The sequence below is a fragment of the Mauremys reevesii genome, linkage group 2 (assembly GCF_016161935.1).
Source record: "Mauremys reevesii isolate NIE-2019 linkage group 2, ASM1616193v1, whole genome shotgun sequence".
In the NCBI taxonomy this organism is placed as follows: Eukaryota; Metazoa; Chordata; order Testudines; family Geoemydidae; genus Mauremys; species Mauremys reevesii.
The window spans coordinates 240850022-240864129 of NC_052624.1; the positions used below are offsets into that span (position 1 = coordinate 240850022).

Consider the following 14108-nt stretch of genomic DNA (forward strand, 5'->3'; position numbering starts at 1 on the left):
AAACTTAATTCAGAATTATAATTAGGACGTTCTGGAGAACATTCATAGCCTGTTCATTTTATTACTTTTTTTATGTATGTAAGCAGGTTCTTCACAAAAGTTAAAATAACAGCTCTATTTTTCCACTGGGCTAAATAACTGACAGTCTGCCATCCCACCCTGTTAAACAAAAAGAATAACCCGAGAAAGGAAAGGCATTAAGGTTAAAGTTGAATTGATTTGATCAGTAAAGTCTTACCACTGAGCTATAAATATAGGTAAAGAGGGATTTTAGCCAACATAGTATCTCTGAGGTAGTTGTGGATTTACAGATAAAGACTGCTGGTCTTGAGAGAACTCTCAAGTCTAGCTGCTATTATCAGCAGTGAAAGGTACTGAACTCTGTCTCTGAGCCTCTCTATGGATCAGTAATGCAGTCTACTTGCTTTTGCTCTCCTGCTAACCACCCAGAGCCTGACTTGAGGTACTGATCATCCACATCTCCCACTGAAATCAATAAGAGTTGAATGTCAGTATCTCTGAAAATCAGGTCTCCATTCTATAATGGCAGAAGGGTGCACACACTAGGCACCATGGAGTGACTTTTCCTAAAAATGATCAGAATAAAATAGTAGCATTAGCCCTAACTAATCATATTGGACCTGATCCTGTAAAATGCTGAACTCTTGATGCTCATTGACTTCTGTGGAAGATGAGGATGCTCAGCAGCTTGGAGGATTTGGTCCAGTAGGAGGTGAGACTCACTTACCTTTCTGCAGTTGGTAAAGCCTAGCCTTCAGACACTTGTATGTGTGCCCCACTAATTTAAATCTATGGCACGGGGCAAACTTCTGCCCCGCTTGAAATCCTAACAGGGAAAAAAGGCAGTTTTTTTTTTAATACATGGTTATAGAAGTGTCATTGCGACATCACTTCAGTAGAGCATTGGCTATTGCTAATCCTGGATAATGCTTCATTTTAGGTAGAGTGCTATGATTATGACAGTGATGGGTCTCATGATCTCATTGGGAGTTTTCTAACCACAATGTCAAAACTGAAGGAAGCTTCTCGATCCTCACCGGTAAGTCCAAAGCCTCTAGGTTTCTTGAGCATTTTTATGAAATTGCTTTATTAATTTTGAGCAAAGACTAAAAAGTATCTTTGTGAATATTTAACTGCCTTATGGCAGTCCCTGTAGCATCAATTCAGTTCAGATTGAGTTGGCATTTCCATTATAAATCCACTTTTACAGGCTTTAATATCTTCGTTGTTTTTTGTAACGGCATGTGTCTGAAAATCAAAATTGTCAGGCCAAATTAATTTCACCAATCCCTAATCATCAAAATGCAGATTACAATCTGCCATCACTGCTGTTAAAAGGCCAAAGCCTGAATTATTGTTTTTTCATATTTTACTTTATCCTTAATTTTCAGGTTTGGTTCTTGCTCACTTTAGTAAGTAATTGAATAAATCTGAACGAAGACTATAAGATTTAGCTACTAGTGCACAGAAATCAACCTAGTGTTTTCATTTGTTTGGGTCTTTATTTCCTTTCTTAAAAAAACTCAAACCACACTATCCCATATATTTTGCTATGAAACGTTAACAGTGCTGTAAACCTTGTAACATGGCAGGTTGCATCCTCATAAATTTCATTAAAGGCCACTCAGCTACCTTAGCTTAGAATCTCTTTATTTTTATTGACTTGTGTCCCAAGCAATATTCTACCATGTTTTTCTTTAATTGCACATAAGTTGAAAAATAGTTCAGTGATCAGGTACACTGCATGCAGGTTTCGAACCTAAAAGCATCCTGAAGTATTGTATGTGTACTGAACTCTTCAAAGCTACTAATTATAAATATTTAACTTCTAATGTGTTTATATTTTATAATCACGGCTCCTGCCATGTTGCTCCCCCAATGGTTGTTTCTGAAGACTTCCCGAAACTGAGCAGAGGACAATCTAACACTTCCTTTTACAGGACTGGTAAATAATTTCAGCAAGTGATTTGCTCATAAGTAATCTGCTTCCAGGCGATTTCTAGTGCTTTTTCTCATCTTGCTAGATTCTCAGAAGCAGGCTGGCATTTATACAGCTTTTCCCCACAAGCAAAGTAGTGTGCATCTTGCTATAGTAATTAAACTACACAAACAAATACTGAAGGGCAAGGATGAAACCGTTTAGTCCACTCTTTTGCTATAGCATATGAAGATTTTTCTGTTTTGTAAGTTAATTATTTAAATAAAATATGGTACCATTTTACTGAACCAATTATTGCATTAGGGCCAAAACTGAAAAAAACCTGAAGCATACTTCTGCGTGGCTTTTTTTTAAGTGCACCCACGCTCTCTGTAAGATCCTAATCCTGTGAGATAGTGAGCTCCCTTTTGTGCCACCGAAGCACACTGTATAATTGATTTGATGTGAATCAAAATGCTCCATCCTAATCTGTCCTCTGATAGCAGCCTAGGTTATCTTCTGCTTTTTAAAAAAATGTGTGATGTTAAGATGTAATCTGCATATGCTTCTTTTGAAAATGCTTCAAGAAAGCTCTTCCTTACATGTATTTTCTTGACCACACATTGGCTGTATCCAGTCAAAGAGAGCCATCCGTGTGCCAGAATGAGACTGGCGGAGAATTAAAGCTACAAGACAACACCGAGGAAATACTGAGCTCCAGAAATCTCTTGCTTAAAAAGAACTGGGACTCAATCCTGCAAAACTTTACTTATTGGCTCCACTAGGACCATGTCTGATATTAAGCATTTCCTGTGTGAATAAAGCTGGGTGGTAGGTCCTGTAAGGTGGAATTTAGTAAGACCCCAATTCTCATCTTAGTTGTGCCCATGTTAATCCTGGAATGATTTCAATGAAGTCATTGTATTTACTTGATCTTAACACCAGTGTAACTGAAAAGAATCTGGTCTTAAATAAGATGCAGACTGTGATCCACAAATTAAGAAAAGGCTGAGAGAATTCTCTGGCGAGAGCCTGCTTGATTGGGATGGTGGGGGAAGGACATGCTAATGAAAATTATAAGATTTAACAAAAATCCGCATGGTGGTTGTAGTTAATACATTTTCACAGAAGACTTCTTTTTAATTTTAAGACAGAGTTAAATATGGAAAATTTAATCAGGAAATTACCTGGCTGTTTAGATTAGCCTCTGTGATAAAGTACCACAATTTGTTTCAGTTCTAATTATGTCTTACCGTTATGTTCTATCCATGCTGTAAACCACCAACAAACAGGAAATAATCTAATAGAATAAAATATTGCAATATTTAATGTCTTGTTGCATTACAGAAACTGTTTGCAGATTGTTACCCTCAACATATCTCCACTGATTCCAGTGGAGGGAATATTTTTCAGGCAAGCCCTTGGTACGTGCCTGATCCTGAATGGTACTGAGCTCCCCTTTTTCTCACTGGGGAAGCTTAGGGGGCTTAGCATTTTGAAGGATTTGGAGCTCAGGTGTTTCCTGACTGACTTGAGAATGTACAAGAGGCTTGTTTTTGCAAAGATTTTTTTTACTCAACCAGTTGTTGGGTTTAACCTCACTGGTTGAATGAAAACATTGTCCTGTGACTTAGGAAGCAATGGAGCCCCAAACAACTTAAGAAATCAGTTTGAACGCTTAGAACGTATGGCAGAAACACACACTTATGACCAGTGCTATTGAATACCCGACTCGGTGTTTGCTAGAGACAAGTAAAGAATGAGGACTAGATGGCTGAAATACAATTTCCATAAAATGGAAGCGATGTTGGGAAGACGGAAGCATCAGTGAGATGCTTTATAGGAGAGTGTGTGCTCCTGCCATTTGTTACTGGAGCTTGCAGTCTTGGGTTACTGTTGAATCCTCAGCTGCTTTTGAGCAACCCTGTAGCAGAAGAGAACTCGGTGGCTTTTTCATCTGTTGGGCAAGGAAGATGCAACCATTCTTCTCAGATGCTGCTACCATGTTCCATGCCCCTCTTGCCTTCAAAATAGTTGCAATGTGCTTTACTTCGGGCTATGCCTTAATCCAGCCTAGTACCTGAGGATGGTCCAGAACTTTTGAATTCACTCCCTCCCTGTGATCCCCAAGAGCTGCACAAAGCCTTCCTCTTCCGAAGCTTTATGGGAGAGAAGGTACAAAGAGGGCTGATACTTGTGCCTGCCCTGTAGGGTTTTTCTTTTCTAGTTCTGAGGAGGATGGGTTTGCTTTTGTTTTACAGCCAATGACTGCACTTTCAATGTAAAGCAAAGGTATTTAAAGCTCTGGATAGGTATTACTTAAATGTTTTGCATAAATTGTACTGATTGTAATCTTGTTGTTTTTTCCATTCCCTTAGGCTGAATTTGAATGTGTCAATGAGAAGAAGAGACAAAAGAAGAAAAGCTACAAAAATTCTGGTGTCGTGAGTGTGAAACACTGTGAGGTCGGTACTCAAGGTTTTTATTTTTTAACTCTATTGAGTTTTCTTTATTTACAAATGTCCAGGTACAACATCTCTGATCTAACATGCCTCAACCACCCCAAGTGTAAGTAACAGTAAAATGTATGAAAACTGCAGAAAGATTTGAGTCTATAAGATTATAGTATTGCTTTGAATGTTGTAGAAGCAGTACCGGGACAAAGTAAAATATTATTGCTTTACATAGACTCAGAATACGGTTAATATTACTACTGTATTTTTCTATAGAGAGTCTGAATTAGTTTTCTATACAGGAGATTGCAAGCAAGTGAAAGTTACTGTGTTATACAAGATCTTTTGGTTTAGAAATAGACGTTTTAAATATCAAACCTCCATAACCTTATTTTCAGCAGGATGATCTTACTAGTTAAGTAAAGGAATTCCTCATCTAGTATCATCTTGAGGTGGGAAGTGGGGGTGTTCAGATCCTAAATAATAAAACAGCCTTCTGAAATTCTATTTGCATGTATCATGGAATGACGAGGGAAGTGGTGATTTGCATTGTCTTAAACACAAAAAGCACTAAACTTCCTAGCAATTAATTAATAGGTACCAAGTACCGGTATCGATTTCCTTACTATATGAACACTAGTTAATGTAAGAAATATTTCCCTGATATGAATTTTCTCCATGTACCCAGATCCTGTTTAAATGTAGTTATAAGGGGCCCAGTACTGGCACGCACAGTGCATAGTACCTTATTTATTGAATACTCTCAGTGAAATCTAGAAACACTACTTGTGAAGTAAAGGTACTGCTTTATATCAGTATGGGAAGCAAAACTAGGCCTTCAGGAAATTAAGAAGTTGCCTCAGTCTTTTGGGTTTTGCTGAAACCAATGTGTTTCCTTTTAGATTATAGTGGAATGCACATTCCTTGATTACATCATGGGAGGATGTCAGCTGAATTTCACTGTAAGTACTTTATGTGTACAAAATTGCTTTATTTTTCAACGTAAGCTGTAATGTGTTATGGATTTTCTTAATCGCATGTTTATTTTTGTAGCAGATGAAGCGTAAGCCCATATTTCCAGAGGCCCTCTGGCCTGTTTCGTTAACGGTTACCTGGAAAGTTCTGAAATATGATAGACTCCTAACATCAGACATGAGTTCTGAATCTTCAGATGTGCCCAGTCAGTGCTGGATATAACTGTGTTGCTTGGGTTTGTCTTACACCATCTCATCACAAATGTAGTTTGCTTGACAGCCATTAAGCTGATCTAATCTGGGAATGTCTGTAGTTCTGTTCACTCCTAACACATCCATTACACCTGGAGGTGGTCACGTAGAGTTTGTTGTGGTAGGTCTACATCTGCCAAGGATTTCCCCATGCCAGAATAATCTTCAGCTGCCTATATGGGATGGCTTCAAGGTCCCTATGCCCAGCCTGAGCAGCATACATAGGCCTTAACATGGGATCAGACCCTTAAATGGTTTAATTCACAAAACTGGTACGACACAGACAGTAGCAATGTAAGCTTTTTGCACCCTGGCAATGTTCCTCAGCCCTCACCCAGAGAAGATCAGTGTCTGGCTGGTCTTTCAGCAAGGGTATCTGTGAATTTTTAACTGTTGTGGTATTCCTTGAGTAGCTTCCACTTGAAAGGAGGCTGAGACCATTTCACAACCATGGAGAAGATGGTGAATGCTTTCATTTAAGACCTATATAAGACAGCAGCTGATAGGCGGAAAGCCAACCAGTCCCCATGAGGAACTACAGCTTCATGATGTTTGAATAGGGTACATTCCTTAATCAAGGTTCTACTGTTCAATATTATGGTGTAAATATGGCAGCTGACTGATGATTACATGTACCAGTTCTTATTTTTTTTGTCAGTTTAATTTTGCCTGAGATTAGGAACCCAGTTTCCCCTCACTGCTAACTGATACAAATGCTACATTTGACAGGTGGGGATAGATTTTACTGGCTCCAATGGAGACCCTCGCTCACCAGACTCTCTACATTTCATCAGCCCTAATGGGGTTAATGAATACCTGACAGCCATTTGGTCTGTAGGAATGGTCATTCAGGATTATGATGCGTAAGTTTTAACTTATCTCATTTTCAAATGTGTGTTGTAGAATCTGGGCATGTAAGTATTGCAGACATCCATAAACAGCTCATAATAAAAGCTGTAGAGCTGAAAGTACTGGAAATAAAAGAGCATGAATAAAAATCCTTTCATATTTTCCCTTCCATTTTATCCTCTCCTCTTTGAATGAACTCTCACCCTTTGCCGAGGGTGACTGGGGAGAAAGGGTACAGTCTATTTTGGCTTGTGTGTAGCTACATTCCACGTGACTCTGCATAAGGTGGTCAAGGCATACTACAGGTGGATGTACCTGAGTGACATTTTCTCTAAGTGGATGGAGGTGCAAATCTGTCAATTTAGCTATCTCTGAGATTCCTTGGCAGAGCCAGGAAGTGGCAGTGCAGAGATTATCTGCTTAAATACCAACAGTATGTTCAGGATACGCAGGAAGGGGTAGCTCAGTGGTTTGAGCATTGGCCTGCTAAACCTAGGGTTGTGAGTTCAATCCTTGAGGGGCACCATTTAGGCAACTGGGGTAAAAATCTGTCTGGGGATTGGCCCTGCTTTGAGCAGGGGGTTGGACTAGATGACCTCCTGAGGTCCCTTCCAACTCTGTGATTCTGTGGCACAAATATGAAGACAGTCTGTACTCCATGGAGCTTACAGTCTGGGATGCAGTTGAGCGGTCACATTGGGAGACCCAGAGAATAAGTGTAGGGGTTTATGGTTTGTTTTTAATCTTGAATCTCTTTTCTAACGTGACATGGAGGATTTTCATGAGTACAGTTTGTGGGCATCATGGAAAGTCAGAATGATGAGATGGGGGCCTAGGACTGGGAGATGTGTCCAATAGTAACTCCTCGTTGATCTAGGATGATATTCCCTTGAGAGGGCCCAGAATTCACAAATCTTAGTACAATCCGTTCCTCAGTCAGTATCTTACCCTTAGGGGCATTCTACGCCAAAAAATTAAAAATTCAGCACACAATATTTTAAAATTCTGCAAATTTTATTTGTGAAATAAATGTGGGAGCTCCAACATGGCATTGGTGAGCACAGGCCAGTGGCTGCACAGAAGTTGGAGATTACTCTGCAGATTCCCCCTCCTCTCCCTTCTTCCCTCCTCCTCCCCCCACCCCCAACATGGACTCAGCAGTGAGGCTGCACCCAACCCTGACACACCCCACGACCCTGCCCTGCCATGCCAAGTGCACCAGGTGTGGGCAAGCAGGCTCAGCTGAGCGGGATCCAAGTGTAGAGGGGCTTAGTGTGGGGGATCCTAGTGTGGGTTGAGAGAATTCTGTGGGAGCAATCTGGGTGTGGATGGCTCAGTGGGGGATCCAGGTGCCAGAGGGATCTGGATGCACAGGGGCTTGTTGGGGAGGTTATGGGTGCAGCAGGCTCTGCAGGGGGGGTCCAGGTGAAGGTGGTTGGGGCTCAGCAGGGGGGTAGGGTCCTGGGTGTGTGGGAGATAGAACTTGGTAGGGGGGGTCTGGGTGTGGAGAGTCGGGGTGGGGGGGGGGTCCAGATGCTGGAGGAGTGGAGCTCAGTGGGGTGGGGATCCAGGTGCAGCTGTTCGGGGCTCAGTGGGGTGGGTGGATGCAGTGCAGGGGAAGAGGAAGTCCTGTTCTCCCCAGCCCAGCTGGGACTAGCAGCTCAGCCCAGCACAAGGTGGGAGCCACCAGCTGGGTCTTCCCCAGTCCCATTCCCTGCCCCACAGTGATTTACCTCTGTGACGGCTGCCCTGGCACCCAAAACATACTGCTGGGGACAGTCACATGACCGCTCTTATGGCTTCCCTTTACTCCCCTGTCAGAAGTCATTTTTCTGCAGGGAAGCAAATAAATCTGTGGGGGACATGAAGTCTGCATATGTGCAGTGGTGCAGAATTCCCCCCAGGAGCAGTATCTCCAAACTCAATGGTCTGCGCACTTGACAGTCTGTGGTAGGTAGTAGCTGCTACAGTTTTCATGGCTCAGATTATCTCATGACAAATGCTAAACAAAAGCCAGCAGAGCATTTGCAGCCATAACACATTTTCATAGTAAGATTTTTAAATGCTAATTTCCTAGGTGCCCTGCTGACTTGGACATAAAGAAATTCTCCCTGCTGACCTGATTTGGCCTTTACACAGGGGAAATTTCCACTTAACTCTGCCTGTTGATTTCTAATAAACAGCTTTATGATTATGACTAGGATTAGTTAAATTGTTTTGAATTGTGAACAGAGTCTAAAGGGAAACAACTACTTCATTTGCTCTTAAATTGCTTTTTCAGAGATAAAATGTTTCCAGCCTTTGGATTTGGTGCACAAATTCCACCTTCCTTTCAGGTAACCAAATGTGTAAATTTGCTTCCTAATCTAAAACAACTTACTCGATGACATGTGCATGTGTAAAACCTGAACATCTCTTCCATGTATTGACAGGTATCTCATGAGTTTCCGTTAAACTTTAACCCATCAAATCCATTCTGCACTGGTAAGTCTTAGAAAGTATCACAAGAGTCTTGTTTCTACTAGGTACTGCTTAACCGCCTCATGGTAGTATGTTTAATCTGGCACCATTAATACAACAGCAGTAAACGTTGTGGCAGTAGATGTTAATTTGTATAGAAAAGTCTCTGGTTAGAAGAAATGTGTGACCTATTCAGAATATGGACTTCAAAATCCGTGAAGAGATGGGAAGGAAGGAGATGCTCTTTGCTAATCAGAGCATTTGTGAGGCTTCTGATTAAGCAGGCTGGCTTAGTTAAATAGACAAGGAACTTCAATCAGTAACCAGGCTAGAATTTCCTGCTACATATCCTTACTTGTGTGAAGTAGCCTTTGGTTCTTTTTCTTTGAAATTTCACAGCACACCTACCTTGGGGTAGCAGCAGTGTAGGCTTCTCCCATACCACTAGGCCAAGGTACCTCATTGCTGGTGTGGAGGGGACCGCCCCTAGGAGTGAGAAGGTGGTTCATTCTCTGACCATTTAGTCTTTGCCTCTCTGCTTAGACTGCTAACAAGGACATGTGTTCTAAACTGAGCAGAACTGTTATAAACTAGGTAGTCAGATTTCAGGATTGTGATATTTGACCACCTAAACAACCTTTTTAACCTTGACATAAAGTCAAGATTAGCTCTTGTGAAAGGCTATGGCCTGATAAAAGGCCTCTGTTCACCTAAAACATACAACTTCCTTTATCATTATCTTAATTTTAAATAACTTTGTACTACCCTAGATGTCTGGCACCTAAGGAGGTGTCAGGACAGTTGAGTGCCTCAGAATAGCAATGCAACATTAACATGAAATATTAAGACTTAACCATTTGTTTTCTTAAGGAATCCAAGGCATTATTGATGCATACCGGGCCTGCCTTCCTCAAATAAAATTATATGGGCCAACCAATTTTTCTCCAATAATAAACCATGTGGCTAAATTTGCTGGTGCAGCTGCACAGCAACAGACAGCATCAGTAAGTACTTTATCTTAGTGTACATGTTCCCCTCCTTTATTCTTTCTTTCCATGCAATACATTACTCATATCCCCTCTGTGAGCTTGGAAGTGTGCCAATCTTATTTGTTATCCACTTACCCTGTGAAGTTGCATTTGGTACCATTAAGCTTTATGGATGCCACAGCTTCCTCAAGGATTGTGCATAACAATAATCTTCCATCCAGATGAAGCTTATTCTCTGATAGGAATGTCAATTTTAAAAAAAAAAAATACTTTTCATCCAGGACATTCAGAGCACTTTACAAACGTTAAGAATCTAGTTCTGCCCTGAAATACACACACATTTTAGGACAGCCTTTAGCCTCAAGTGAGAGAGGCAAGTGTAATCCTCATTTTACAGAGGATAAACTGAGACACACGTTACTTAACATGACCAAGACAGGATTGCACAAGAGTCATGTAAGACTAAAACTGACTGTCTGGCTGTGGTTTGGCTGTTGCAAACAGCAACATGCTTATCTCTTTGTCCCTTGTTATGACCTGCAGTCCAAAGCAGCAAGTAACACACAGGCTGTGGCTACACTTAGCACTTCAAAGCGCTGCCGCGGTAGCTCTGCCGCGGCAGCGCTTTGAAGTGCAAGTGTAGCCAAAGCGCCAGCGCTGGGAGAGAGCTCTCCCAGCGCTGTCCGTACTCCACCTCCCTGTGGGGAATAACGGACAGCGCTGGGACCCGCGCTCCCAGCGCTGGGGCTTTGACCACACTGGCGCTTTGCAGCGCCGCAATTTGCAGCGCAGGAGAGGGTGTGTTTTCACACCCTGCTGCAGCGCTGCAAATTTGTAAGTGTAGCCAAGCCCACAGAATGAACTCCAGTCTTCTAAACCAGTGGCTCTCAACCTTTCCAGACCACTCTACTCCTTTCAGGAGTCTGATTTGTCTGTCTTGCCCCCAAATTTCACCTCACTTAAAAACTACTAGCTTACAAAATCAGATCTAAAAATACAAAAGTGTCACAGCAAATTACTGAAAAGTTGCTTACCTTCTCATTTTACCATAGAATTCTAAAATAAATCAATTGGAATATAATATTGTACTTGCATTTCAGTATATAGCACATAGACCAGTATAAACAAGTCATTGTCTGTATGAAATTTTAGTTTGTACTGACTTTTTGCTAGTGCTTTTTATGTAGCCTGTTGTAAAACTCTAGATGAGTTGATGACCCCCTTGAAGACCTCTTCATACCCCCAGAGGTATGCATACCTCTGCTTAAGAACCACTGCTCTAAACTTTTCCACTTTGTTCCCAGAGCTCAGACAGCAGCACTGCTGTGAGTTAGCTGGATCCTGGAAAAGAACTCAGTATTCATATGCAAATGAGCACACTAACCATGATACTGTACTTTGGACATAGGGTTGCCAATTCTGGTTGGACGTATTCCTGGAGGTTTCATCACGACATAATGTTTAATGAAAGTGTAATCTTTCATTCCTGGAGATTCCAGGACAGTCCTGGAGGGTTGGCAACCATATAAATTGGACATCTTGTAATAGTAATAGGGCCCTAGTGTGTTGGGCATTTTTCTGTCTTGGAAAAGACACTGTCTCTGCTCTGAAGTGCCTCCAATCTAATGAGACAAACAAATGGATAAGCTGAGGATGTGGATACAACATATAGGCAAATGAGCCTGATGAAGAATTGGCCCAGCTTCATTAGTTACATGTATTGTAAAACTGTTTGGTTTGTGTTTTGTTTTTAATTGAGGTTAGAAGGATTAGGAAAAGAGATGGGGAGGAAGAGGAATGAGCACAGCTTATTAACTGTCCAGTCATGATCAGCAGGCTGGGTTTTGTAGACATCATGGCAGATGTGGAGAAAGTAGAGCTGGAGGGAGCTATAGATGGGGAAGGACAAAGTGGTGGGGAACAAGTAGTAGTGTGAAGAGAGAGAGAGAGAGAGCAATGAGACAAGGTAGAGAAGAGATATGGAGGGAGCCAAGGGGGAGCTATTGAAGAGCATATCTTGGTAAAAGCAATCAGAAGATTAATTATAGTTTAAGTCTAGGCTGCCTGAAGTTCCTAAAATAAACTAGATAAAAGTGTGAAAATCGAAGTTTAGCAAATTTATGCAGGTCTCAATTTAGTTGTGGTGGTTTGTCCCTGGAACTGAATCCCCGCCCAAAGCAAGTGGGGTGGTGAGATGGTGGCAACCCACCAAAAAGAAACTTGAATGGAGTTTACTTGTAACAATGGAGATGTGAGCCTTCCATTTAAGATTTGTCAAACAACATAATACAGAAACCTGACTTAATCCAGGTTTTATAAACTATTGATTGTAGCAATAGTAGATACAGATTCTAAAAGCACAGTGAGGAGGCTGTTACTTATTTGCATGCTGTTACCAAGAATATTCTTCAGCTCACAACTGTCATAATTGACTTAATATTGATATCTGGGGACAAATGGAGAATTGGGTATCCTTGCTAGGTTTGTACCTTGAACACTTTCTGAAAGCCTTTCCCTGTTGATACCCTCCATACTTGCAAATTTGAGCTGACAAACTTGTAACCCTCTACTGGAACTCAGTACTCAAGGTTTTTCTACTGAAGAGCACTAATTTTGCTTATTACAAATATCTGTTTTTGTCACTGTACAGCCAAACAGATTTGAAGTCGAAACCTGGTTATCTGTTCTAGATATGTACTGTAGGCTATTGGCTCCCATTTGAAATTTAGCTCACTTACATAAAACACCAAAAGCAGATTGCAGATTTTGCCAGTTAATCCTAGAAAACAGCTGGCATGCAGGTATAGTAGAGGAAATTTGTGTAGGAATTTGAAGCAACGAAGGGAGTATATGTATTTAAAAGAATCCACCTGTTTTCTAATAATCCAACCCAGTATCTCATGTAATTTTTCTTCAGAAATCTGAAACTTCCTTGATGTATAGAACTGGTGCTAGGTGAACTCTTCATATTAGACACTTATGTTAGAAGAACCCCTTTCAACCGCTGACTGGCTGTGATGGTATGATATTAAGGCCTGGTCTACACCTAAACTTAGGATGATCTAGCTGCATCACTCGAGGCTGTGAAAAATTTTACTTCCTGTGCAACGTAGTTAGGTCACCTTCATCCCCAATTATAGATGCAGCTACATTGACAGAAGAATTCTGTCAGTTTAGCTACTGCTGCTCAAGTAGTGACAAGAAAAACCCCTTCCATTGCTGTAATAAGTGTTTACAGTACAGTGCTACAAAAGTGTATCTGCAGCAGTGCTGCTATAGCATTTGTTGCCCTAAAAAAATCAGGCATATTGTCTGTTTTTTTCAGCACTCAGGACAAAGACTCTGTTTTGATCAGTATTTTGCGAAGTCCTAACTACAGTACATACAGGAGGGTTTCTTCCTTTTTTTTTCTTGGTACTCTGGCTTATGCGTTGGGGCATCCGTGGCTGTGTTGGGCAAGGTTTTATATTTACATTTTTCAAAGATGTTACTTCAAAATAGATCGTAAAAGAAAATATTCAGTTAAACTTGCATTCAGCTCCTGCCCAACAAAATCTGTGTCCTATGTTTGAGTGACATTGTAGTTGAGATCTGAGGATAGCTTTTCAATGTGGCTGCTTTAGATTGCTGCCAGCTGGACATAAGGGCCTTATATGCTTTGCAGTGAATGTGTGTTTTGCTTTGTGGGGAGGGAGAGTTAGGGTTGGGGTTTTTGGACCAGGCAGAAGAGACCAGAATCAAGTTTAGATGCTTGATTGCAAAGAATAAGCTTCACATATTGAAAAGTTATCATTCTATGCCCTGTAAACCTGTTGCATGCATGTATGCAATATTTTTTCTTCTGCTGTTCTCAATTGTAACGAAGTGCATATTGATTTGACAGCAATATTTTGTGCTCCTGATCATCACGGATGGTGTGATAACAGACCTTGATGCAACCAGATCTGCCATAGTTAATGCCGCAAAGCTTCCCATGTCCATTATCATTGTTGGCGTTGGAGGAGCTGATTTCAGTGCCATGGAGTTTCTTGATGGTGACAATGGAAGTCTCAGGTCCCCGACTGGAGAGCCAGCTATTAGAGACATTGTACAGTTTGTGCCATTTAGGCAGTTCCAAAGTGTAAGTATCATTCCTTACTGAATACGTACCAGGGAAATACACTAGATTTCATAACTTGTAAATACTTATGGT

The 14108-nt window shown here is 41.1% G+C and overlaps 1 protein-coding gene across 3 annotated transcripts in view; it reads left to right on the forward strand.

Moving 5' to 3' along the window:
* Window positions 1–14108, forward strand: part of CPNE3 (copine 3) — a 67371-nt gene that overhangs the window by 49360 nt on the left and 3903 nt on the right. For all 3 annotated transcript variants that reach the window (XM_039522448.1, XM_039522449.1, XM_039522450.1), the window contains 8 exons: window positions 962–1060; window positions 4318–4404; window positions 5295–5354; window positions 6348–6481; window positions 8749–8803; window positions 8900–8951; window positions 9798–9931; window positions 13800–14036. In XM_039522448.1, coding sequence (XP_039378382.1) covers window positions 962–1060; window positions 4318–4404; window positions 5295–5354; window positions 6348–6481; window positions 8749–8803; window positions 8900–8951; window positions 9798–9931; window positions 13800–14036 — 858 coding nt within the window. The remainder of the gene's footprint in view (window positions 1–961; window positions 1061–4317; window positions 4405–5294; window positions 5355–6347; window positions 6482–8748; window positions 8804–8899; window positions 8952–9797; window positions 9932–13799; window positions 14037–14108) is intronic.